Source organism: Tupaia chinensis, unplaced genomic scaffold (assembly GCF_000334495.1).
Source record: "Tupaia chinensis unplaced genomic scaffold, TupChi_1.0 Scaffold143833_1, whole genome shotgun sequence".
Lineage (NCBI taxonomy): Eukaryota > Metazoa > Chordata > Mammalia > Scandentia > Tupaiidae > Tupaia > Tupaia belangeri.
The window spans coordinates 107,351-132,262 of record NW_006203683.1 but is presented as its reverse complement, the minus strand read 5'-3'; the positions used below and the strand labels follow the sequence as shown (position 1 = coordinate 132,262).

General features: G+C 39.7%; 1 protein-coding gene across 1 annotated transcript in view; it reads left to right on the top strand.

Moving 5' to 3' along the window:
* The window catches only part of LOC102486443 (inactive N-acetylated-alpha-linked acidic dipeptidase-like protein 2), a gene marked incomplete at its 3' end in the record, with an annotated part of 436,765 nt that overhangs the window by 317,999 nt on the left and 93,854 nt on the right, over positions 1-24,912 (top strand). Inside the window, 1 exon segment of the mRNA XM_027767020.1 lies at positions 5,932-6,027. Within this exon segment, the coding sequence (XP_027622821.1) occupies positions 5,932-6,027 (96 nt within the window).

Below are 24,912 nucleotides of genomic sequence, written 5' to 3'. Positions count from 1 at the left end.
TGGACTGTGGAGTCAGCTGGACGCGGGTTTGAATCTGAGCCTACCACGTACTCATCTTCTGATCCTGGGCCGGTGCCTAGAGCTCACCCGGCCTCATTTGTAAAGTCGGGGTGATGAGAGTTTCTTCCTCGCTGGAATGTGCTTAGACGACATTAGCGGTCCGTGGACAGGGAGTAGGCTGCACTCAGGCCCCGTGAACAGAGTGCCGGCTACAGAGGGGGTATGATAAGGACAGTTCTGTGGCCTCGGTCCCACTAAACTTATGTGGAGAAGTGCTTTCAGTGAGCCTTTCTGCAAAAGGGTCTCTTTTGGTGAGGTGGTGAGCTGAAGATTAGTGGGTGCCGCCCAGCGTGGAACTTAATCAAATACAGCCTCCGCATCTCTGCTTAGCTCCCGGGTGTGTCCTGGCAGTCTCCCACCACCCTCGCTTCCTAGCCTCGGTTCAACATCTTTGCATCTACTGACTCATCTATTTGCAATTCTTTCTCTGTTTCTGGGTAACTTTATTGACCTTTGAATATTTATTTTGCTTAAAATCATGAGGCAGGGCCAGCCCTGTGACCTGGAGGTTAAGGGCTCTGTCTTCCACATGGTCCACGCACAGTTCATGTCTCAGATGTGGCAGCTTCAGAAGCAAGTAGGGGTCTGTGTGTGCATGCCCAAAGTCCTGGAAGGAGGGAGAAATGGAGAAAGGACAGTTTTATAACCACACCCCTTGGAAGGTGTTTTTCCCCCTCTCCTTTCTCTCTGTCTCTCTCTGGTGAGTACTTACACCCTCCAGCAAAATAAAAATACTAACTAAAACAGTAGCCCATTCAATTACTCCAAATTTCCCACTATTTTTTAAATCTCTCCTTTCTTTGGCACATTTGCTTCGATTAAATATATATTCATGTCCATCTTTTGTAAAACACAGTAAATAAATTTGCATGATTCCGTAATCCTCTTTAGCTCATGATCTGTGTTCTAACTTCTCAAGCTAATCTTAATCTCCAGAGAGACCACTGTGGTTCATGGTCAATATCTCACTTCTCATATTTACTCCTCACCTGATCACGTCCGACTCCTTTCTCACACTTCACAGCAAACGCGCTGACAGGAGACACAGAGAGCTCTGCGAGGCACGTCCAGGGGATGGTTTTCACCTTCATCCTGTCGTGTATCCTTGCTCACTGGCCACACTATTCCCAGACATTCTCTTCTTGTTTTGACTGCCATGAAATCACACTCCCATCCAAAAATGATTTTGATTTTATTTATAACGTCTTCATGAGTTTAATTTTCATCCTCCCACCTCTTAAGTATGGGCGCCACACAGAGATGTTGTCATTTGCTCTGTGCTGCGTGTGCTTCTAAGTTCACGCCTGCACACATTGCATGCTATCTACAACATACGGACTTTTAAAATTCTGTTGTATCTCCCGTCCAGAATTTGGTTTTGAATGTGACCAGTATAGTCATTCACCTTTCAGATGACTCTGAATGTCCGCAAACACCTCACATCAAATGTTTTAAGTTTATTTTTTAGCTGCTGTCTTGGGAGAGAACAGGGAGTGCGAGGTGAGTGCAGGTTCGCACGCTGCAGTCCCTCCCCTTGCCTTTCCAGCCAGCCCTGGGAACACAAGCCAATGCCTGGCGTGTACTGGTCACCTGAGGGCTGAGCTCTGAGCGCTGAGGTCCTGCCTGGCCTTAGCATAAGGCCTCAGCTCTGCGCTTAAACGTGGTGTTTTTTCTACATACACCTTCACGTGTGTCTAAAATGTCTATGTGAGTAGTATCTTTATGCACGTAATCTAGAAATATTTGCAGTATCGACTCCTTTTTAAGACCCCCCTCATTCAATTGATTCAAGTACATCCCATTTTACCTCTCACACGTTTTTCAAATTCCTCTCCCCTCTCTGTATCTAATACCACTGGCATGTTTGTCCCTGGTCTATCTCACTGCATTAATACAATAGCTTTCTGTCTAAGCTTGCTGTGTGCCCTCTCACCTCTTAAATCCACGCCCATGTTAGCCCCTCCAGGCTGTCCTCAATGTGCCACTGAAATACCACTCGCTCCACTCAGCGCCCCACAATCTCTGCCCAGAAGAGTGTTGTCACACGCTGTTAAAGCAGCCGTGTATTATTTTTTATTGCAAGATGGCACATGTGCCTTTCGAGAGACAGAAAGCAAACACCCCACTGAGGGGCTGTGGTCTCGCTGCCGTCCTTTTCTCCCCACCCCTGCTTCCTGTCAGGATTTTGGACGTGTATGCATGCGTGCCCCGCATATGTTCCACGCTGTAGGGACTAGGGTTAGTCATGTGAGATCCAGTTACCGTAACCTCTGCAAAATGGGGCCAATCCCATAGCTGTGCAATTTTAAAGCCAAGTGTGACAAAGCGTTAAATATACAACATATTTCTAATCGTTTAAATCTATAACTGTAACTTTGGGTTATAGATAAAGGGACTTCCTGACAAATACGATAGAAGGCAAACGCATCCACTATTAGCACAGTGCTCTTCTTCACACAGAGCTTCTGTATGCCTTTTGCTTTTCTTACCCTGACGTGAACTCTGCTGTGGGAGGGACAGGTATACTCGCACTTCAGCTTTGGATGATGATACTAAGCTCCAGAGATGAAATGATTTACTCAACTGGAGAACTTTAGACTATTTTAATAAGAACGTGATTTAGGTCTTACATGGCTCATTGAGGTGAGGAAAGTAGAACTAAAGCAAAAATCTAATAAATGATGAGGAAAATCACTATTATTTTTAAAAATTATTTATTTACTTTTATTCATTCATTCATTTTATTTTGATTTGACCAGAGAGAGACACAGAGAGAAAGAGAAGGAAAGTGAGAAAGCAAGCCACCAGGTCCAGGACTCGAACCGTGGTTAGCCATGTGGGAGTGTCCAGCGTCTTAACCACCACGCCACCTGCTGGTCCTGAGGAAAATGATTATTAATGAGTAAAGTAATAACAGTAGCCATAAAGTGATAAGAAAGCACTAATGAGTTGGTGAGGATCAGGAGAATAGTCACATAAAGAAGTGTGGCAGGGCTAGCAGGTGGCATGGTGGTCACGGTACTGGACTCCTACAGGCTCAACCTCGGTCTGACTCCGGTAACTGGCAGCTTGAAAAATCATGCCAGGTGTGTGTGCACATGTGTACCCCAAATCCCAAGAGGAGAATGGAGGGAAAGGATTGCAGCATGGCCATCCCCACAGGGGGTGATTTCTCACTGTCCCTCTCACTGCCTCTGTCCAGGAAGTGCACACAGCCTATGGCAAACACCTTAAAAGAAGAAAGAGAGATGTGTGGGCCCCTCGGGCAGTGCTCGGGTACGGTGCATTGGGAGCTGGATCCCAATGGCTCACCGTGATTAGGGTCCAATTCCCGGCAACTTGTGGGACACAGCAGGGTCATGTGTGTGCATGTCTGAGGTCCCGGCATGATGGAGAAATGGGAGAAGGGGAACTGGAGTGTTACCACGCCCTGCTGGGAGAGTGCTTTTTCTCTCTCTGGTGAGCAGGTATGCCCTCTGGCAATTATACACTTCTGGTTGAAAAGATTATTCGGTGGCCATAATTCATAGTTAACATAGCAACTGTAGAAAAGTTTCACAAGGCATATATGCTTCTTTAAATCTTTTAATTATTTTATGTTGAACTATATAATATACAGTTATTAAACATTTGTATATTCATATGTATTTGAAACAGTAATGTCATCTTAAAAGTTAAAGAAAGTGATATTTGCACTTCTTAAATAATTATTTATGTAATTATATTTATCATTATTATTATTTTTCAATTTGCTATAGGGCATATGTGCTAACCAGAGAGAGAGGCAAAGTGAGAAAGCCACCAGGTCTGGGACTCGAACTGTGATCAACCATGTGGGAGTCCAGCGTTTTAACCACCACACCCCCTGCTGGCCTCAGAGGGTTGATCTTTTATGTATCCACATCCCAAGAGGTATAACTTCATGAGGTTGAGGATCACGTCCTGCCTCTAGTGTGGCACCAGACATAATAAATGGTAAATGATCTTTAATCCAGATTTCTCACTTTCTGTCTCTCTGTCTCTCTGGTGAGTGCACATGCCCTATAGCAAAAATCTCTCCAAAAACAAAGTTGTTTCAAAGTCATCTCTTTTAGGATGAATACACATATCATATGCATACTGTTAACTGTTAAGTCATTAGGAAAGCCATGGCATTGTTTTTTCTGTGTTTTTTTTTTTTTTAATACAAAAATGTGTCACGGCTTTGCTGAGTACTCAGGGTCTCTCATACACTCACGGCTTTGCTGAGTACTCAGGGTCTCTCATTCTCTCTCGGCTTTGCTGAGTACTCAGGGTCTCTCATACACTCACGGCTTTGCTGAGTACTCAGGGTCTCTCATACACTCACGGCTTTGCTGAGTACTCAGGGTCTCTCATACACTCACGGCTTTGCTGAATACTCAGGGTCTCTCATACACTCATGGATTTCCTCCAGCTTAGCATCCCACCTCATTCAGGATTCCAGACAGCATGCTGACAGATCTACACTGCCATCATCGCCTGTCCCCAGGGTATCACTGTCACATGGACCATTCTCAATGCCACCAGCGCCCTCTCTGCCATGTGTCAGTTACTGTGCAGCTCACCACACCTCTGTGAGTGCAGAGTCATGTTATTATCCAGGTTCCTTAGGTGAGTGTCTAGTCCTTTGGAGGATATTATACTTTACTAAGTGGTGACATCAAAATTTTAACCCGTGTTTTTGTTGACTGCCCGAAACACCTTCATAAACATCTGTTCACAACTGAAATTAAGTTTATTAAGCCTGGGGCCAGCAGGAAGCTGGTAGTTAAGGTGCTAGACTCCCACGTGGTCAACAGCTGTTTGAGTTCTGAACCTGGTAGCTTAAAAATCACACTGATCATGTGTGTGCCCAACATCCTGAGAAAATGAAATGGAGAAGGTATTGCCCCGTGGCCATCCCTTCTGGGGGTGATTTCTCACTTGCACTATCTCTGTGTCTGTCTGTCTGTCTGTATCTCTCTCTCTCTGGTGAGCACACGTACCCTATGGTAAAACCCTTGAACAAAAAAGTGCATTAGGCCAATTCGTCTGCCTGTATAGCTATCTACATATATATATGTGTATGTGTGTATAGATAGATAGATAGATAGATAGATAGATAGATAGATATAGATATCTCCTGTCAGAAGTCTTCACTTTTCTACACTGATAACCCACTTTCTTCAGGTTTACAAACAGAAGTTATATTTACATTGCTGACAATAAGTATGTATAGGGTGATGATACCGGTAACTCCGAGGGCATTGTCTGACATAGTAACGTCAGCAGCATTCCATGTCTTTTTGCATCCCAGAAAGCTGTGTGGCAAGTACAAGGGGAATTAGCATATCTCTGACTCACTCCAGCCACTTTAGCAGTGTCTCACTTTACTGGTGACATATAAAGCCATCACATGTTACCCAAATATATTTTACTATTATTTCGAAGTTCGTTTGACAATATTTAAACTATCATACACACATTGCCTAATATTTTTTGGTAATCATGTTTATCAAAAATAATCAATTTGCTCACCTGGAGAACACATAAGTAAAAGGTTTGCAGACATGAGTTTTGTAGTCAAGTTGTCGGCACGAGAAGAAAAAAATATGGGACCATGTCAAGGATAACCTCTTAATAGTAAAGCATTCTTTTGTAAATACATATGTCAACAACGATAGGATTCTGCTCATTTCCATTTATAAGTATTCTGTGAGAGATAATTAGATCAGTAGAACGAAGCCCAGCAATCAAGAGATACCGTAAAGCGATTTAGAGTCCTTCTGAATCTTTAAAGAAAATCCAATAAGCACTTGGAAAACAAAATCAATGAAGTGTTTTAAATGTTTCTCTTTTGATTTGCTACAGGGACCGAGTTTTCTCTCCGAGGCACTTTTTCCTACACATGCAACAAAAATTGAAGAATTGGATCCTTTTTTCAACCTTCATGAAACCATTACCAAGGTAGGAGAGTAATGCATTAATGAACAGGATGGGGAAATTCTGTCCTTTTTGTGGTTGGTAGATGGAGGAAGAAAAACAATAAGGAAAAATCTATATATTTTTATTTGTAGACTATGCTAAGAAAGATTTTAGTATATCCTATCTATTTTATTAGGACGTAAAGATGATAAGCAAGACTTTCAAAGTCAAACAGACCTATAGCTGATGATTTATATTAAAAATCAATTCTAAATAAAATAATAAATAATTAAGTAGGGTTTTTTCCCCTTAATTTGAAAGTCAATTTGTGTTATATTTTCAGATAAGCTTATTTACTTTAGGTTAAGGGTGAAAGAAATAGGTCTTTGCATTTATTTGTCTTCAGAGTTATGCTTCACTAGTTAAGGTACTTGTTTGCTCATAATATTTTTAGTTCCATGAAAGAGAGATCTCCTTTTTTAAACAAAAAGACTAGACTGCCTCTATACTAAGAATAGTTTTAACTGTATGGTGATCATACTCATATTTATACCGTATTTTCCTAGATGTAGTTTATTATAAGAAGAAAATTAAATTTAAATTTTATCATAGGGAACAAATAAAGCAAATGTTCATGACATCTATGAACGTTGACATCTACTAATTATTCATTTGAACTGTCATGACCTGCCTTCCTGCCTTTTGGGGACAGACTTTGTAGAGAATATTGCCATTTCATTATTGTTAAAATAATCCATATTTCTTTACATTGACTTGAATCATTCTTACATCTAAATGAAAGTTTATAGGTAGTTTTTCTCTCTTAAAAAGAAGAGTGGGAGGGGGGACCAGCAGTTAGCGTAATGGCTATGTCGCTGGACTCCCACATAGTGGACCGCGGTTTGCGTCCCGGACCCGGTGGCTTACAACTCACGCCGGGCGCGTGTGCATGTGTGCCCAAGATCCCGAGAGGAGAATGGAGGAGAAGGGATTGTGGTGTGACCATCCCCCCTGGGGGGTGATTTCTCACTTTCTGTCTCTATGTTTCTCTCTGTTTGTCTGGCGAGCGCACGCGCCCTATAGCGAAAAAAACCTCTCCAAAAAAAAAAAACAAGTGTGGGAGGGACCAGCAGATGGTGTAATGGTGACATTGCTGGTCTCTCATGGGTTCAACATCGGTTGGAGTCCCAGACTCAATGGCTTAAAACTCACACAGGGCGCGTGTGCGTGTGAGTGAAATCCCGAGAGGAGAATGGAGGAGAAGGCATGGTGGCATGGCCATCTGCATAGGGGCTGATTTCTCACATTCTCTCTATCTATCTCTTTGATGAGCACATGTGCCCTATAGTTAAAAAACAAAAACAAAACAAAACAACTCTCTCAAAACAAAGTGTGGGACAAGGGAAAACGCATCATCAGGTTTTCCGGTAAGCACTGAGCGCAGCGCTGCCAGGTTCAGGACATCGCCTCCTCCGAGGGGCGGCTCTGCTCCCTGGCCTGCACCTCCTCATCTGTGCAATGCAGGACTGCAGAAAAGCTTCCTCGAGTCACAGCTCCACTAGGAGAGGGGACGCTGGGTAAATTAAAAGACAGGACACTATCGGCCAGCAAACCTTTCAGGGCTTGACGAGGGCGTTGTCTATTAGAGAACTGCTCTATCCCGGCAGCCCCTGGCCGGCCACTCAGGAAACCGCAGCAGGAAGAAGGTGCCCAGGTGAGAGCTACGCCGCATGGCGCCAGAGCCCAACTGCAGGTCCCGATGTGACCAGGCCCTGCGCCGCCCCTCTCTCTTTGCGGAGCGTGGGCTCGTCCTGTGGCCTCTGTGCTCACCTGCATTTGTGGCATCACATTCGTTCACGCATTCATTCACTGGCGTATCGATGACAGTATTCTGAGTTCCCACCTCACAGGGCACCAGGGCTGTAATGACCGCAGGATTCTTGTCCTCTTAGATCTTTCATTCTAGTGAGAATGACAGTCCACACACACACACACACACACGCACGCACACACGCACAGGTTGTGATGAGTACTCTCAAAGAAATCAATGAGAATGAATGTAAAAGAAAAATAAAAGGAAAACAAGGAAGAGCAGGACTAAGAACTGAGTGGCGGCTGAGCTCCCTGAGTGGCAAAACGAGCTCAGAGCTCGAACCCTGACACTCTTTGTCTCTCTGCCACCAGAGAGCTGGGTGGACCGACTTTTCTGAGCCTTTAAAATAGAGGGTTTTTGAATTGCATTTTACTCAAAAGTCTTCTAAGCTTAAATGTCTGAATCTTAACTATACGTTTATGTCTTCCTTCCTAATCTATCCCCATTCCTTGATTTGTCTTTTAATGTCTCTTTTCTTTGATTGTCTATTTTTATTTGGATATAACAAAATAGAAGTGACTGCAAAATACCTCCTTAGTATCCAAAATCTTACCTGTAATCTTAAAACTTGGAGATTTTATATGTATTAGTTAGGATATCTATATATATATATGTATATGTGTATATATATATATATATATATATATATAATATGATGAATACATACATATTTAGATGAATATGTATTCTGGATCTATATATGTATATATTTATTCAAATATCCTGGATTCTTAGAATATACATTTATTTATTTAATTTTAAGCAGACAGATGATTCTAATGAAATGTAGCAGCATTTTCTCCATTTTCCCTACTTTTCTGTAAATTGGGAAACTTAGAGACCTTCTTGGAAGGGGCAGTTTGAGGCCATATTGACAACAGATATGTCGTGATGTGTTTGCGTTCGAACATCAAATCCCCAGTTAGAGAGTGCTCACATTCGATACTATCGGTATTAAGACACCCTCATCTCAGTGCTCAGGGTCTTGTCCACGTGTCACAACCGTGAGTCCTGAGAGCGTGTGGGAAGCTGCTAGGAGGAAGGATCCAGGGGGCACAGAACACAGGCCGGACAGAGACGCCAGGCTGGTATACAGTTTAAAGCAGACGGAAGTAAGAGGTCATTAGAAGACACACGTTTGTTGACAGATATTGGTACACGCTCCCCATATGATCTCATGTATAGTTGATAAACATCTATTTAGTTAGTACGTTAAAAAGATGTTGGAAAGAATTCTGTGGGGAAAAAACAACTTGCTTAAGTGTAGAAACAAAAGTTTGGTGGCGTCTTTTTAGGACTGTAAACACTTATCTAGTGTCGATTCTGTTTTCTCAATCTTGATGACCTTCACTCAGATTACAGATGAAAGACAGGGGAGGGGATTGTGCTTCATGCATTCAGTCTGATTTCACCGACAGCAGAGTGAGGAGCTGTGAAAAGAAGCACTTAACAGATGACTTTAATGTCAAGACTTCTTTGATCGACCACAAAATGAAAACTTACACTAAATATGAAGGGGATGAGGCTGACTGTGTAGGACAATGGTAAGGTGAATCTGGGTCCCATATGTGACCGCAGATGGAATCCCTGGCCCAGGCAGCCCGAGACAAGCCAGGTTCCCGTGTTAGTGCCAGGACCCCACGGGCTGAGAGAGGGTGGAGAGGACTCCTGGTGTGAGCAGGAAATGTTCCCTTCTCTTTCTTTCTTTCAGGCATGTGCTCTTTTGTAAATAAAGAAAAAAATTATATTTATTTAGCACACACACACACATAGGGAGAGAGAGAGGCTGAGGAGAGCACGTAACTAGAAAATACGGACTTATGAATGTTAGTTTCATCTTGTCTACCAAATTGCTATATTGTTTGAGAGAACTTTCTTTTTTACACCAAAAAGACAGGCACTCATAGTATCCTTATTCACTAGCATTCTGTGAGGTTGAAAAAGATGATGTAAATATCTTCTCTGGGAACACAGCACGTATGTAATTATGCACGTAATTAACACCAAAAAACTCTAGTGCCAAAATCTTCAAAATTGGTTCCTATCTGCATTATCTGAATTTCGTTTATGTTTCATATTATATACATACATGTATAGTAACAGTGACATGAAAACATATAACCAGGCTATTTAAGTAAATGCTGAGAATATACTAGGTTAGTATGTACACCTGGCACATCAGATTAGTCTGAAAAGACTAGCGACCTTAGAAGACTTTGCTTCTCTAAGGATAATAGTGGTATTAGCACAGATTATCACGTTTACATATTCTTATTCCACGGAGTAGTGTCACTTATAGAAATAACACTGAATTTGAATTTAAAAGTCCAGTTAGGTATAAATGATCAATTATTAATTATGTTAAGATTATAAAAATATTAGAAGCATTTCATAAAATTATTAAACACAATTATTACTGTTATACTATTAAAACATTTTTAAGAAACTAGGAGTAACTGAAATATCAAAGACACCATTCCTTATTTCTCCCAATAAAACTTGGTATTTGATATAGCACAAATTTTATATTACCTAATCAAATAATTATAAACACATTTATTATGAATATATGCCTATGATGTAATCGCTTTCTATTTCCATGTAAATAGCTGTTTGCATTCTGGACCTTTGCTACGGATCACCAGAATGACTTTTGTCAGATTGAAATATAGTATCCATGTGTTATCAGGTTAATAATTTCTAATTGGAGCTTTGCTGAATTTAAACACTATTTTAAAACCCATAAACCATATTTATACATGAGAAGTGAGCTGCAAGCCCTTGAAATAATTTTCCAGTGTTGGCCTAAAGTTTCGTTTTGCTTGTTTTCACAAAGTCTGAATTTGTCTTGGCATTTGTCTTTTTGATATAAAGCATAGAAGCTAAGAAAGTAATGGATGAGGCTCAATATTGATGTCAAAAGGTGTAATTCATCTTGGCTCTGATGACAGGCGGGTGGCACTGTCTGAAGTTACCGGAGGGCAACACATGCTGCACCGATAGGGCAGGTGTTCTTCTCACCCGCTATAGTTACTTTTGAAATGGTGTTTGTTTTTTTAAATTATCATAGAAGCCAGTCAAATTCCCTCAAAGACTAAACATAAAGTAAATGCCAATATACATACTAGCTGCTTAATCCTATAATAAGAGGATAAAAATCCCCACAGAGTCTTGTTCTGAAATGGGCTGATTTCTCCTTCTTTACCTAGGAACTTCTTAGTTATGTTTCTAAATCTTCAACATTTAGCTCATAAATTGTCATTAGTTATCTAAGCATTCTAGTCGTCTACTATAAGCCAAGCATGAAGGAAAGCACTTCCAGTGTAAAAACGATTACTACCCAGGAATAGCCCAAGGAATACACAAGTAAACCTGTTAGCATTGTATGCCCAAAAGGGTGATCAGATGAGGACCGAAGGCATGAATATGGAGCTTTGGCCTCACTAGCAGATTTGAAGAACTCACCAGAGAAGGGACATTTAAGGAATTTAAGAAATTTTAACTCTGTAGTAATGACAAATTTTCCCTAAGTCTACTTTACAGATCAGATTGATGGCAATAATGTTTAACATAATGATGTATGTATGTAGTTTGGTAAACAGAAAACGACTTGAAAAACAACTTTAGAATTTTTTTTTTTGAGAGGTTTTTGCTATAGGGTGCATGCACTCACCAGAAAGACAGAGAGAGACAGAGAGATAGAAAGCGAGAAATCATCCCCCTAGGGGGGATGGCCACGCCTCAATCCCTTCTCCTCCATTCTCCTCTTGGAATCTTGGGTACGCATGCACATGCGCCCGGTGTGAGTTTAAGCCACCGGGTCTGGGCCTCAGACTGTGGTCAACTACATGGGAGTCCAGGGACATAGCCATTACACCAACTGCTGGTCCTCAACTTTAGGATTAAATGACAAATTATATGACAAAAGATGTGAAGTAGAGGTGAAGAGTCAAGAATAATTTCAATAATTCTGTCTTGAGTCAAGTGGATATTTTCAAATATTTACTTATTTAAAATTTATTTCTTCCTTTCATGAGAGAGAGAGAGAGAGAGAGAGAGAGAGAGAAAGAGAGAGGAGTTTCCTTGACACAGTGTCACCATACCGCAATCTTGTCCTGAATTTGCAGCCACCTGGTGTGTTCATGTTGACCTGGGACCTGAACCCAGGCCTCCTGTGTGCTTCCAGTATTGTGTAGTGGTTCCCTACAACCTGTGCCACTTGATTGGACCAGAATAATTATCAGCTAAACTAGAGGCTGCTTTAGAGAAAGCGATAATGATTTTGCCATTGGACAGGTGGAGTTTGGGAATTTGTAGGGGAACTGGGCAAATAGATTGAAAAGGCAATTATACATGTGAGGTTGGTGCTTTGAAAGAAGTGACAGTAATCGCAAGTCAGGTTTAAAGTAAAGAATAGTTTAAATTGAATATAATCAGAATGTTAATTTCTCAGTAGCATTAACCACAAGTCACATGCTTAAATGCCATGGCTACTGTATTTAGCAGCAAAGATTTTAGAAAATTTTAAACAACACGGATATTACAGAGGATGTTACCTTGGCAACATTCATGCAGAGGAGGAAAATGGAGAGAGGAGAAAAGGCCCAGGATAGAGTGGTTCACATAAGCCACAGGAAAAAGGTGTTATAAGAACTTTATTCACCCAGTCACCTGCTCAGACACTGTAACTCTTGAATCAGTTATTTGAACTCTGTTTTCCTCTTCGTTTGTGCCTGAGCCGCAGGTCTTTCTTCGCTAGTCTCAGTAATGAACTTCGCATGGCTTGTTACCCATTTCTTTAGTCCACTTGTAACAGATGCAATGCCCTCATCAATTACCCATTTTATATTTGCTTTGGAATTTAATGTTTTTCACTAGCATTTTCTTTCCAAGATCCTGTGTATAATAGACAAGCAATTAGTGATGACTGGTAAGTTATGTTCAAACCAGAAAACAAAACAAAACAAAGCAAAAATGCTATAGCTACACTTGGAAGAAGAGAACTTCAAAGTCAGATGTAAATACAGGGCATTTGCCAGAGGAAGGATACTATTTATAGTGTTATTGGATTGGTAGTAATTTCCCTGGTACCCCAAATGCTCTATATTATAAATATAAATCTCTGAATATAAATGGAACATCTAGGGGAAAAAAGGTGCCTTTATATATGTGGTACCATGGAAACCAGCAAGTGACCTAATTCTGCTTGTACGCTTCCTTAAGAAATGAGTTTATGGTTCTTTCATTTTCTTCCCACCTGGTTGAAGGATAAAATCTTGTTTTTAATTAGTATAAGCTATGCAATATTAATAAGTTTATTGTTTTTAAAAGGATATATATTTTGTCACTCACTTATGTAGTCTCTAAACATTATCTTTTACCAAAATCACACGGGTATTCCAATATCACAAAGAAACAGCAGCAGAGGTACTCGGGAATGATTCTGTTAAACGTGCGAAGAAAGTGTCAATGTGAGATCAAATTTTGGAACAAGGCAATATTTATGGAAAGCCTTGAAATTGAAGTTGGTCATTTTTATACAGTTTTAATAATAATAATAATAGTTTCATTTACCCTTATTTTACAGTTGTAAATTTTAACTCAGTTTTGCAGTCATGTGAATAACGGTTAATGGTGGTGTCTTTAATCATGAAAACATTTAAATAATTTTAAGTTGTGGACATTTCTGTCCATGTGAATTGCATTTTGCTGTCGATCATCTTCAGTGTTAATTAACCATGATTGCTTTGATGAATAAAATATTTATTAACATTTTAAAATACATATTTGTGAAACATAAATTTACAGTTATTTTTAAAATATCATCTTGAGAAAAATATGTATGCAGTTGCAATAATGACATTAAGATTCTTCTACATAGTAACTGAAAAACATTTACTCATTATATAACTACAATAGAGAGGCAGACTGAAATAGAGAGTGATTTCATTTCTCTTGAGATCCCATTATAAGCCGTAGTTTTGAAAAGTGTAGCTCAGTAGCCTTATATAAGGCAAGAAAAGGGAGGAAACTAAAAATTTTATTTGTTTTTTTTTGAGTTTCAAAAGCATATTGTATTAAGGAGGCTAATAGAGTTTCTGCTATAGTTCTTTAATGCTTATAAAACCCGCCTATGATTTCTAATTCGAATGAGTAAATCTGAATGTCTTCCAAGTATCTCAGCTGTTGATATATGGTTTGAATAAAATAGAAAAATGTTGTATTCTATTTAGGAAAGCAAGTTTAAGGATATTCTTTAATCTTGTGTACATGTACATTTGAGGTTATTTTGAAGCTGTGGATATAAATCTTCTTTTTTAAAACATTTGCAATTTCTTTCCTGCTATATCAAATTATTGTTACTAGATGCAAAATGTCTCCATGGAGATCTACATTCATGTTTTCATGACATGAGAGAAACAAGAAAATATCTCAACTATGTATTTTCAATGCAGAGATTGTTCTTTGTAATAAAGAATATTGGTTAGGACTACTCGAGGGAATGGATGTAATATTAAAACCAACCCCATATACTTTGAAAGGAAATATTATAGGTGTGTATTTTCTTCATAAATGTATAATTAAACTCAATATCTTCATTTACTGAAATTGGAGATTGTGCTGACTATATTTTCTCTTGCCTAGAGAGGTTTGGTTTATTGGTTTTCATTATGCTGCACAAATATTATCATTTCTAAAGGCATGCCTTCCACTATTAGTTCCTGTTTTTCCCTTTTGTTTTTATTACTCAAAAGTGAATTATTACATGATACAAATTTGTCAAAATTTGACTCCTCTTTAAAAAAAAATTAATCATCAAAGTAGATATTGTTGCCAAATGCTATAGGATATTAAAAGAGCTGCTCCTACATATTAAGATAGAAAGAATTAGAAAGGTCATTGTTCTCTAAGCATCCACTTTTTTATATATGTACATAAAGACTAATTTTAACATGCACCAATTACAGAATATAGTTGTATTCTAATCATATAAATCAGAATAGGAAGTTCTATGATGACCTGGAAATAACATGACAATATTTTATAGACACATAAATCTTTTTTCTTCTGGAAGTTTTCACTGCATCGTTCCATAAAGTAACATTTTTGGTGACAAGTGAATTTTGTGTTCTCTAAATATAAGATACACATTTCTTATTTTAGAGATCGGCTAATAAGTTGAAAGTGCATTTTAATGTTAATGTCTGCATTTCCTCTCATGTTAAAGAGCAGGTTGTTTTTTCCTATTCTCAGAAATGCCATTGTTGAACTGCAGTAGAAGTACAGGGACCATATATATTTACATGATATATAAATGTCCTGGAGACAGTAGCCACTGCCCCACCGGTGACTATAATAAAAGACCCCCCTCTTCCATGCATGCCCACACACAGACACACACACAGCAACCAGATGAAACCAGTGCTGAACCCAAGAGAAAGTGGTGGTGGAAAGTAGAGGTAGCTTTATTCCAGAAGCCAGTGACCTGGGGAAATCGGGACTAATGTCCCCAAACCACCTTGCTTGTCCTGGTCCAAAATGAAGGATTGTTAAGAGGAGGCGAGGGCAGTTTTGCCCAGGACTGCCGCTCATCATTTCCTGGGGTGGTTTGGGGGAGACTTGTCAGCCTCCAGGATTCTCTGGGCTGCAGCTGACTCTCCTGGGCCAGGTCACCAGGGCAGAAGTTCTCACCTTCCACAAACACATCTGCTGCGTGGGTTGCAGTCCGTAGGTCTGGCCATTAAAGAATCACATTAAAGCCATGATTCGTTTTGCTGGGTTTAATATGGAGCTATTTTGGCTCCTCTTGTAGCCTAGCTACAATATTAGTATGAGCTAATTTCTTTTTAAATCCAAAATTGCTTACTGGGATGGTTTCCCATTCATCCTGAGTCAGGATGCTTTGGGTGCTGCTGCTTCCTGAAGGAACATCCTTCTGTGACCCTCGCTTCACCCCCTGTAGGCTGGCAGAGGACAGTGCAGCAGCCAAGGCGCAAACTGCGTGGTGATTCTGTAGCATCCTGGGCACTTCGCACCCAGGAAGTAGGAATCTGGACTCCACACAGGCGCTTCTGTTTCCTCTTCTCTTCCGGAGAAGGATGACGTGGTCCTTGTGAGAGGCATGTTCTTGTGGGGAGGTCGTCACTGCCGGAAAAGCAGTATGAGTTAATTAATGGTACAAATTTTCTTTTTTAAGATTATTTAATTCAATTTATTATTATCATTTTAAATTTGATATAGAGCATGCGTACTCATGAAAGAGAGACAGATAGGGGAAGGTCAGAAAGCAAGCCTTCAGGTCTGGGACTTGGACCATGGTCAGCCCTGAGGCATCCAGCACCTTAACCACAATGCTACCTGCTGACCCAGTGGTGCATTTTTCAGTGCTGCTCACCCTCACTATTGTTCCTTGAAAGCAGGGACATACTGTGTGTGTCCTTCATACTATGACTTAATTTTGTTTTTTAGAGGTTTTTGCTATAGGGCGCATGTGTTCTCCAGAAAGGCAGAGAGAGACAGAGAGACAGAAAGCAAGAAATCAGCCCCCAGGGGGGATGGCCACACCACAATCCCTTCTCCTCCATTCTCCTCTCAGGATCTTGGGCACGCATGCACATGCGCCCAGCGTGAGTTTAAGCCACCAGGTCCAGGACTCAAACCACGGTCAACTACATGGGAGTTCAGCCACATAGCCATTACACTAACTACTGGTCCCTAGTATGACTTATTTTACTTAGCATTCACTCTTCTAGATCTGTCCTCTTCATATAGAATGACAGGATTTACTGTTCTTATGCCTTGTAGTGATGCAGTGTCTCTTGAAGATGTCACAACAATTAGCATTTGAGGATAGAATGAAGGTATTCATGAGTATTTTTACACAATCAGAACTTTAGGAACCTAGCAAAAATTAAGTGGAAAGAAATAAAGGAAATTTGTATTTTAAAAGCATACATATTATGATGCAAAAATAATACTTATTCTGACCCAATTGTTAACTAATATGTTCATTTAATTCTATAAAATAAGGTATAGAATTTCATTACATTTGAAATGACAGTCGTCTTAAGTTGCTTAATAGATGATAATATATTCACATCCTAAAATAAACAGTAATGAATGACCATAATTATATTTTCACATTTCTAAATGAGTCATGATCCCTATAATCACTGATTTTTAAGAAACCAAGGAAGGGGACCAGCAGTTGGCATAGTGGCTATGTTGCTGGACTCCCATGTAGTTGACCACAGTTCCAGTCCCAGACCTGGTGGCTTAGACTCATACTGGGTGCTGGGTGCATGTGTGTGCATGCCCAAGATCCCAAGAGGATAATGGAGAAGGGATTGCGGCGTGGCTATCCCCACTGGAGGGGTGATTTCTCGCTTTCTGTCTCTCTCTGTCTCTCTGTCTCTCTGTCTCTGTCTCCCCCCTTTCCGGGGGAGCCCCCCCCCCCAAAAAAAAAAAAAAAAAAAAAAAAAAAAACCCTCAAATAGAAGAAACCAAGGAAGAGGATAATTTAAAGACTCCCCTTCATTAAAAAAGTACCTATAGTTAGAATGTTTTCATTTGCTATTGAGAAAGACTTACATGCAGCCTTGTGTAATAAAAACAAATGGATTCCATTGTCTCATAGAGCCGGAAGTCTAGAAGACACATGCTTCAGGAGTGACTTAACAGTTCCAGATCCACTTATCTGCTATTCTCTGGGTTCAGCCTTTTTCTATGTTGGGCGTTTTTTTCCGTGAAATGTCTCTGTGGTGGAAAAACGCTGTCAGCAGTTTCCGGAATTGTGTCTGGACATAATTCTGTCGAATAAAAGAGAGTCTCTCTTGTGGCTGCAGCAACGATGCTGGCTTCTAGAAAACGGCAAGGTTTCCTCCGTCTTAGTGTAGGGATTCATCCCAGGCTGCCTTTGGAGCTGTTCCTTGAACCGGGTACATAACTGTGCTGACTGAATTAGGCTTTGTTTATGTCAATAATGTAGAAAGGGGAAGCAAAGTTGCCTTGAGACATTTAGGACAATCACTCATTAAACTTTTTTTAAAGCTTATTTTTATTTATTCATAAGTGAGAGAGACAGAGGGAGACAGATGCAGCAATCCTGACATGGTCTTGAACCAGTAGCCCACCCTCCAGCCTCAGCTAGGCCAGATCACGGGCACACGCGTGCCCAGGGCGTGCAGAGCGGCCCCTGGATGCTGACTGGCAAGCCCCCGTGTGTCTGCTTTCATTACGCTTCTGCTGCGCCACCTTCCAGCCCCTCAGTTTCATTCTCAATGTGTGGCCGCTGTAAAATAGGATGCGTTGCACCAGAATTCGGGGGAAACGGCCGAATCTGCTCGAGCTCTGGCGACATGTCCACAGAGGAGTACAAAGCAGTATTTTTTAAAGATGTAAAATGAGTGCTGAACAGTGGGATGTCTAGTCATTTCTACCATCTGAAATGGAACAGGAGATGGAGAAGAAAGTGAGATATTGTATGGGGGATTTTAGAAAATCAGTTTGCTTAGCTACATTTATACTCGATTTCATTGCACCCTCTGGAGTATCAAGAAGGGTTACAAAAGCTCACTGTATTTATGAAGGAAATCTCTTTTCCAGCCCCCTTGGTAGGCATCTGAACATAATCACTATATTCACTCTGAGACTCAGAGTAATTAATAAGCTTGGACTGCCAGTACACATTGATTGAATTTGACAGATGAGATAAACCTATTTGTCAACGTGGCTCTAAAATGCTTATCACTTACATCTTCCTACCCTTAGGGAGGTGGGTGACCCTTAGAAACTGCAAGGAATCACTCATTTAAGAAGTCCCACAAATGCGAAGAACTCTGTCAGCCTCTGAGCCAGTTAAAATAGCTAATAAAAAACTAATTTTTTGGATGATAACTTATATTCAAAATATGAGACTATTAAAAATCCTAAATATTTTAAGGTATAGTTTCTTCCTTATTTTAAAGGACCAAGTTTTAGAACTATTTGGTACCGGTTTGTGGCATGGTGGTTAAGGTGGCTGGATCCCACATAGCTGACTGTGCGGTTCAAGTCCCAGACCTGCAGCTTGGATCCAGGCTAGGCACAAATGCCAAAAGGAAGAATGGAGAGGCGAGTGTGGCATGACCATCCCCAACAGGGGATACTGTCTCATTCTCTCTCTCTCTCTCTCCTTCTCTCTCTCTCTCTCTCTCTTTTTCCTCTTTCTCTGTTTCTCTCTGGTGAGTGCACACACCTCCTAGGAAAATTATCTGTTGATGATAATGTGTTTAGTATCCTAACTGGACTGTGTGAAATGTATTCACGTTGGAGAATTCACTTTACAAGCTAAGTGGTGTATAGTAATTGGATGTATAAAAGAAATTAAAAGAAAAGAAAATATACTGTAAAAAATAAAGAAATTATAGAAAGGCTTTACTTAATTGTAGAAAACCCTCAATTATATTTATTCGTATTTATTAGAAGTACAGTATAGTTAATGATATTAATAATATTTCACATGCAATAATAAATTATGAAAATATTTAACATATATGTTTGAATAGATGCCTCTGTGTGTAGCAGGTTATTTATTTATTTATTTATTTATTTTGGAGTGGTTTTTGCTATAGGGCACATGCACTCGCGAGAAAGACAGAGACAGAGATAGAAAGCGAGAAATTATCCCCCGGGGGGGATGGTCATACCACAGTCCCTTCTCCTCCATTGTCCTTTCAGGATCTTTGGCATGCATGCACACATGCCCAGTGTGAGTTTAAGCCACCCTATCTGTGACTCAAGCCACAGTCAACTACGTAAGAGTCCAGCGATAGAGCCATTCCACCAACTGCTGATCCCAATAGCAGGGCATTTAAACACTTCATTTCATTGTTTACTCAAGGACTTCGTATTTCAACATTTTTATTTACTCTTGAAATGATAATGAATTAATTTACACTTATCCCTATGCCTCCATTTCAACATGGACTCACATTTTAATCAATAATTCACAATGCCAGGGACCAGCACTTAGCATAATGGCTGTGTCACTGAACTCCCATGTAGTCGACTGTTTCGAGTCCCGGACCTGGTGGCTTAAACTCACGCTGGGTGCATGTGCCTAAGATCCCGAGAGGAGAATGGAAGAGAAGTGATTGTGCCGTGGCCATCCCCCCGGGGGAGTGATTTCTCGCTTTCTATCTGTCTTTCTGGGGAGCGCACGCGCCCTATTGCAAAACCTCTCCAAAATAAATAAATAAATAAAAATAATAATAATATTAATTCACAATGCCACTGTGGTAAGGTAAGTGTAGAGACACTGAGATGCAAGGTGCCCCAAATATCCCCATCTTGGTTGTCAGCACTCATGTATGTCCCACTTTGACTTTTTAATGTTTTAGAATCAGAGACGTTTGTATTTGTTATATGGTTTGCTATCAGTAGTTGGTCTACCAAATGAAAGTCTGAAATCTTTGTTTTAACAATGTTTATATGAGCTTTCATAAAGCCTAAAATTTCTTCTTGTCATGCATAGGTCAATGCAAAAATATTGACTTTCAATTTATCAGTTAAATATCTACTTTTGTTTAGGTGCTTGAAATGCTGGTGATAACATATTTTATGGATTTAGGGATAGAAATATCAGGGGTGCATATTTAGAATCCTGTAGAGATATTTTATTAGCTGCTATTTGTTTCATGTCTTAACAGCAAGTTTAATATGTAAAAAATGGAGGGAAGATAAGAGACATTTGTGACATATGGAATAACTGAGAAGAGGGCAGTACCTGTCAGACAATTTAAGACAGGTGGGAAATACAAATAAAAAGATTGATAAAGTGCATACATAAACAAAACATTTGATCAATTAACTTATGAGTATTATCTTGAATCATAAGATATTATACTAAATATAGTAAGTTAGACATTATCCTAGATGCCAGTCAAATTACATGCTGTAGAGACATTTATCTGATACAAGTAACTGACTGATTCCCAGGAAAATAACAGGGGGGAGAGATGAATTCTGTGATTTCTTTTCACCTTTTCTTCCTCTTGTATTTCCTCCGTTATGAGCCACGAAGAAGGCTCGGATGCTCTTGCTGAAATGGTTACAGTCGGTTCTATTCGGTCCTTCATAGAACCCTATGGATCATGAAACTGCCCATCTGGGGAGATTTTATTGATGTTAATGAGTTTCTTATAAAATCCAGCTCTTTGATTTCAAGTTGTGTCTGGAAAATGTGGTCACTTGACTAGAAGTCGTGTCTTAAGTTTTAAGAGTTGCCAAAAGATAGCAGTATTCTCTCAACTGGCACAAATCCACATCCTCTGCCTCCCCAGTGCTAGCTTCTGTGTTCCAAGTGGGTGAGCTTTTTATATGGCTATTTTTGCAATTAAATTAAAATGTTTTATTTTCAAAATAAGCTCTTTTTGATAAATCTAAACAGCTTAAAATATATTGTTTCATGACTTTGAATAGGAAACTGGGCATATTTATGCATTCAGTTATTTTCCCAAAGTCTGTGAAAACAAATCCCTGTGAAATGATGAAATGTTCCCTGTGCCAATCTCTACCAGTTCGGTAGCTCTGCAAAGAATCGTATCTGTCTTTGTATGTACTTTCCTTTTTTGCATAGGTTCCAGTTTCTGAAGTGAAATTTGTCTTTTCCTATACATCTTCCTATGTACCGTAGCACTTGACAATGATTGTCACTGATCAGTCGCATCAGTAACTTGTTATATGTTTTACTAAATAAATAGAATCCCTTCCTCTCTGAACATTTCTTCACTAGCAAATCTTTTGTCCCTATTTCAGCAACAGCATGTAAAGCATTGTGTTTGTTCTATGGCAGATAAGTAAGAGGAATTAAGCCCTGCATGCAGCTTTTCTAGCAGACAGTTGAATCTGTTGACCGTCTACTTCACCTGTCCAAGCTGGCTTAGCTGCCAAGCTGGTTTCTTCTCAAAGCTATGTTTTCCAGTAGTGTGCTTTTTAAATGTGATCCGTTTTTAAATATGCAGAGAATAGACACCATTTTCATGGTTGATAAAACATATTGTTTTTTCCACACTTATTCTGTGTTTGTTTTAAAGATTTCACTTCTTGGATATTTTTTAGAACCTCTCCATTTAAGATTACAAAGGTGAACACTTTTCTGAGGTTCACAGTGGATGTTTTAAATGACCCTTGGTTTAGAAGATCAAGGCTAAGAAAAATCAAGTCATGGTAGCTTGTTGTTTCTGCATGATCAGTACCTTGACTAATCCAGACTAGTCATTATTACCCAGTGGGAGCATGGTATGAAGGGAGATGGCTATGCCAGAACAGCAGAGCTAAATCACAGGGACCAAGAGGCTAAGTCTTAAATGCACAGACAAGAGATAGATGATAATCTAGGAATGCAGGGATATTTCAGGATAGAAAAGCAAAATTGTGTTAGATGACTTTAAGAAATTAAAAAAAAATTAAAACAACAAAAATTTATTGCTCTTCTGTAGCAACATGTGCTTTATTGAAATTCTTTAGATCACATTTCTTCTTCCAGTCAAATTAGAAATCATTTTTCATCTAGATTACCCATAGCTGCACAATAAAGAACACTTAATATGTTATTACAAAGAAAAAGTAAGAGAGGCCAGCAGATGGCATAATGGTGAAGGTGCTGGACTCTCACATGGTAGAGCACAGTTCGAGTCCCAGACCTGGTGGCTTGAAAATCATGCACAGACCATGTGTATATGCCTCCCCAAAATTCTGAGAGGGTAATGGAGGAAAAGTATTGCAGCATGACCATTCCCTCTGGGGAGTGATTTCTCACTTTCCCTCTCAATATCTTTCTCTGTCTCTCTCCAGAGACTGCATGTGCCCTGTGACAAAACAACCCCCCCCAATAAAACAGACCACAAATGATGTAGAAAAGTGATATGAGCATAAGATAAAATTCCAATTATATTAGTTTATCAACACCCTTAATTTTGAAGAAATACAACTCAGTGTTGATTTTCCTTTCACATTAAAAATTCAAGTAAAAAGAAAAGGACTCATATTTGTTGATTATATATGTGTTCTCATTTTGTTTTCATAATAAGTCTATGAAAAAATATTTTCATTTTACCAAGAGGAAAACTGAGTTTCAAAGAGACTAATCATTTGATGAGATATGCGAAGAATACAAAGCCAGGTCTGTCAGGAAGCCACAATTGTCACACAGCAGTGCCTTACCACTAGGGCCATGGTGGATGGCACAAAGTTTAAAAATCTAATGAAAAAGAGAGACAAGCAGAAAAAGCACTTTACATTTGAATTAGTGCGACAGTAAGGGAGATACAGAGTATATTGGCATTGTATTGCGCTTAAATGGAAGCAGAGGCTCAATGCACAGGTCGCATGGAGTTGGCATTTCAATGAGCAACTGACCGAGAAGTCCTATGAGTCAGGGAAGACAGAGGGCTTTACTTATCCCTTGACCCCTGTACCTCACCGGGCAAAGGTTTGAACCCATACTCTCTGGCTTGGTCTCTTACTTCTCTTCTCCTTGCTCACTCCGCTCCTGCATCCCTGGACTCTTCTTTGCTCTTTAAACCCAGGAAGTTTCCTTTGGTCTCAGGGCTAACTTTCCTAAAACACCCTTTTCTCAAGACCCATGTAACCTACTCTTAGGCTTCCTTTCAATCACTGTCCTGATGTAGCTTGGTCTCTGAGCCTATTCCTCGAGACCCTGTCTAAAGTAGCATTCTCTTTCATCCTACCTCTTCATTCGATTTTTTTCTTTTTTTTATTTTTAATTTCATTTTATTTTATACAGTCAATCACATTATTTAGCTTACAAAGTGAATATTTTAACTGGTGAACATTTCTCCCTAGTCCAGTTGATTAAACTATAAAATATCTTTAACAGAAATTGACACGTTTCTTTGTCCCATTAATGCTTTTCCTCCCCATTTTTCTTCTAGTTGTTTTCTCTTTAAAGCTCATTTGTTTTCTGGCTTGCACATTTTTTTTTCAGTTTTGATTTTTCCTTCAAGTCTTCTTTCTTTTTCTTTCTCTCTTCCCTTCACTTCCTCCTTCCTGCTTTCTTTATTATTTCTTTCTTGTCTTTCTCCACTAGAAGTTTCCTGAGGGCAGGGACTAGGTCTGTTTTGTTTCCTGCTTTATCTCTAGAGGCTGGCCCATAGTTGGTGCTCAATAATTATTTGTTAAAGAAATGACTAAAAAGCAATTTCCACTGTAGCATGAGAATAAACAGTGGGCTATTTTATTTCTGTGCAAGATTTCTTATCTACTCAATAGGGACCTAGTGGTTATGTCACATGAAGGGTTGCTATAAGACTGTTACCTCCTCATCAGTTGCACATTTGTTTTCTCAGAGCATGTGCATACATGTTCCAATTCTACATGTGACATAGTCACTCTGTTCCCAGATTAAAATCTCCCTACTTACAGCTATTCATTAGATCATTAAAAATTATTGTAAGTTAAGTTTAAGAAAATAGGTAAATAAATATGATTCCCATAATAAATCTAAGTTAAACATGAGAAGTACACTTCTTTTACATGAGTCAAATGCCAGATTTCCTGGTTACCAACACCAGTCATTGAAAACAACATAGATTGAGTACCAGCAGTTAGCTTAATGGCTGTGTCACTGGACTCCCATGTAGTCGACCACGGTTCAAATCCTATACATGGTGGCTTAAACTCACGCCGGGCATGTGTGCATGTGTGCCCAAGATCCTGAGATTCATTCTGGAGGAGAAAGGACTTATGGTAGAAATAAATAAACAAGCTTAAACATTTGAGAGCCAGTCCATGGCTTGGTGATTAAGGGAGTTGGGCCCCTCAGGGTGACCATAGTTCAAATCCCTGTCCCGGTGACTTGAAAAACACACAGGATGGGTTTAGGTCCCTGCCCTAAATCCCTACAGAATGGAGAAATGGAGAAGAGTTTGCGACACGGACATTCCCCATTGAGATGTTTTATCCCACGCCTCTTTCTCTCTGTCTTACTCTGGCAAGTGCTTGTACTCAAGAATTAAAAAAAAAAAAAAAAAAAAATCACCCTCCCAGAAGAA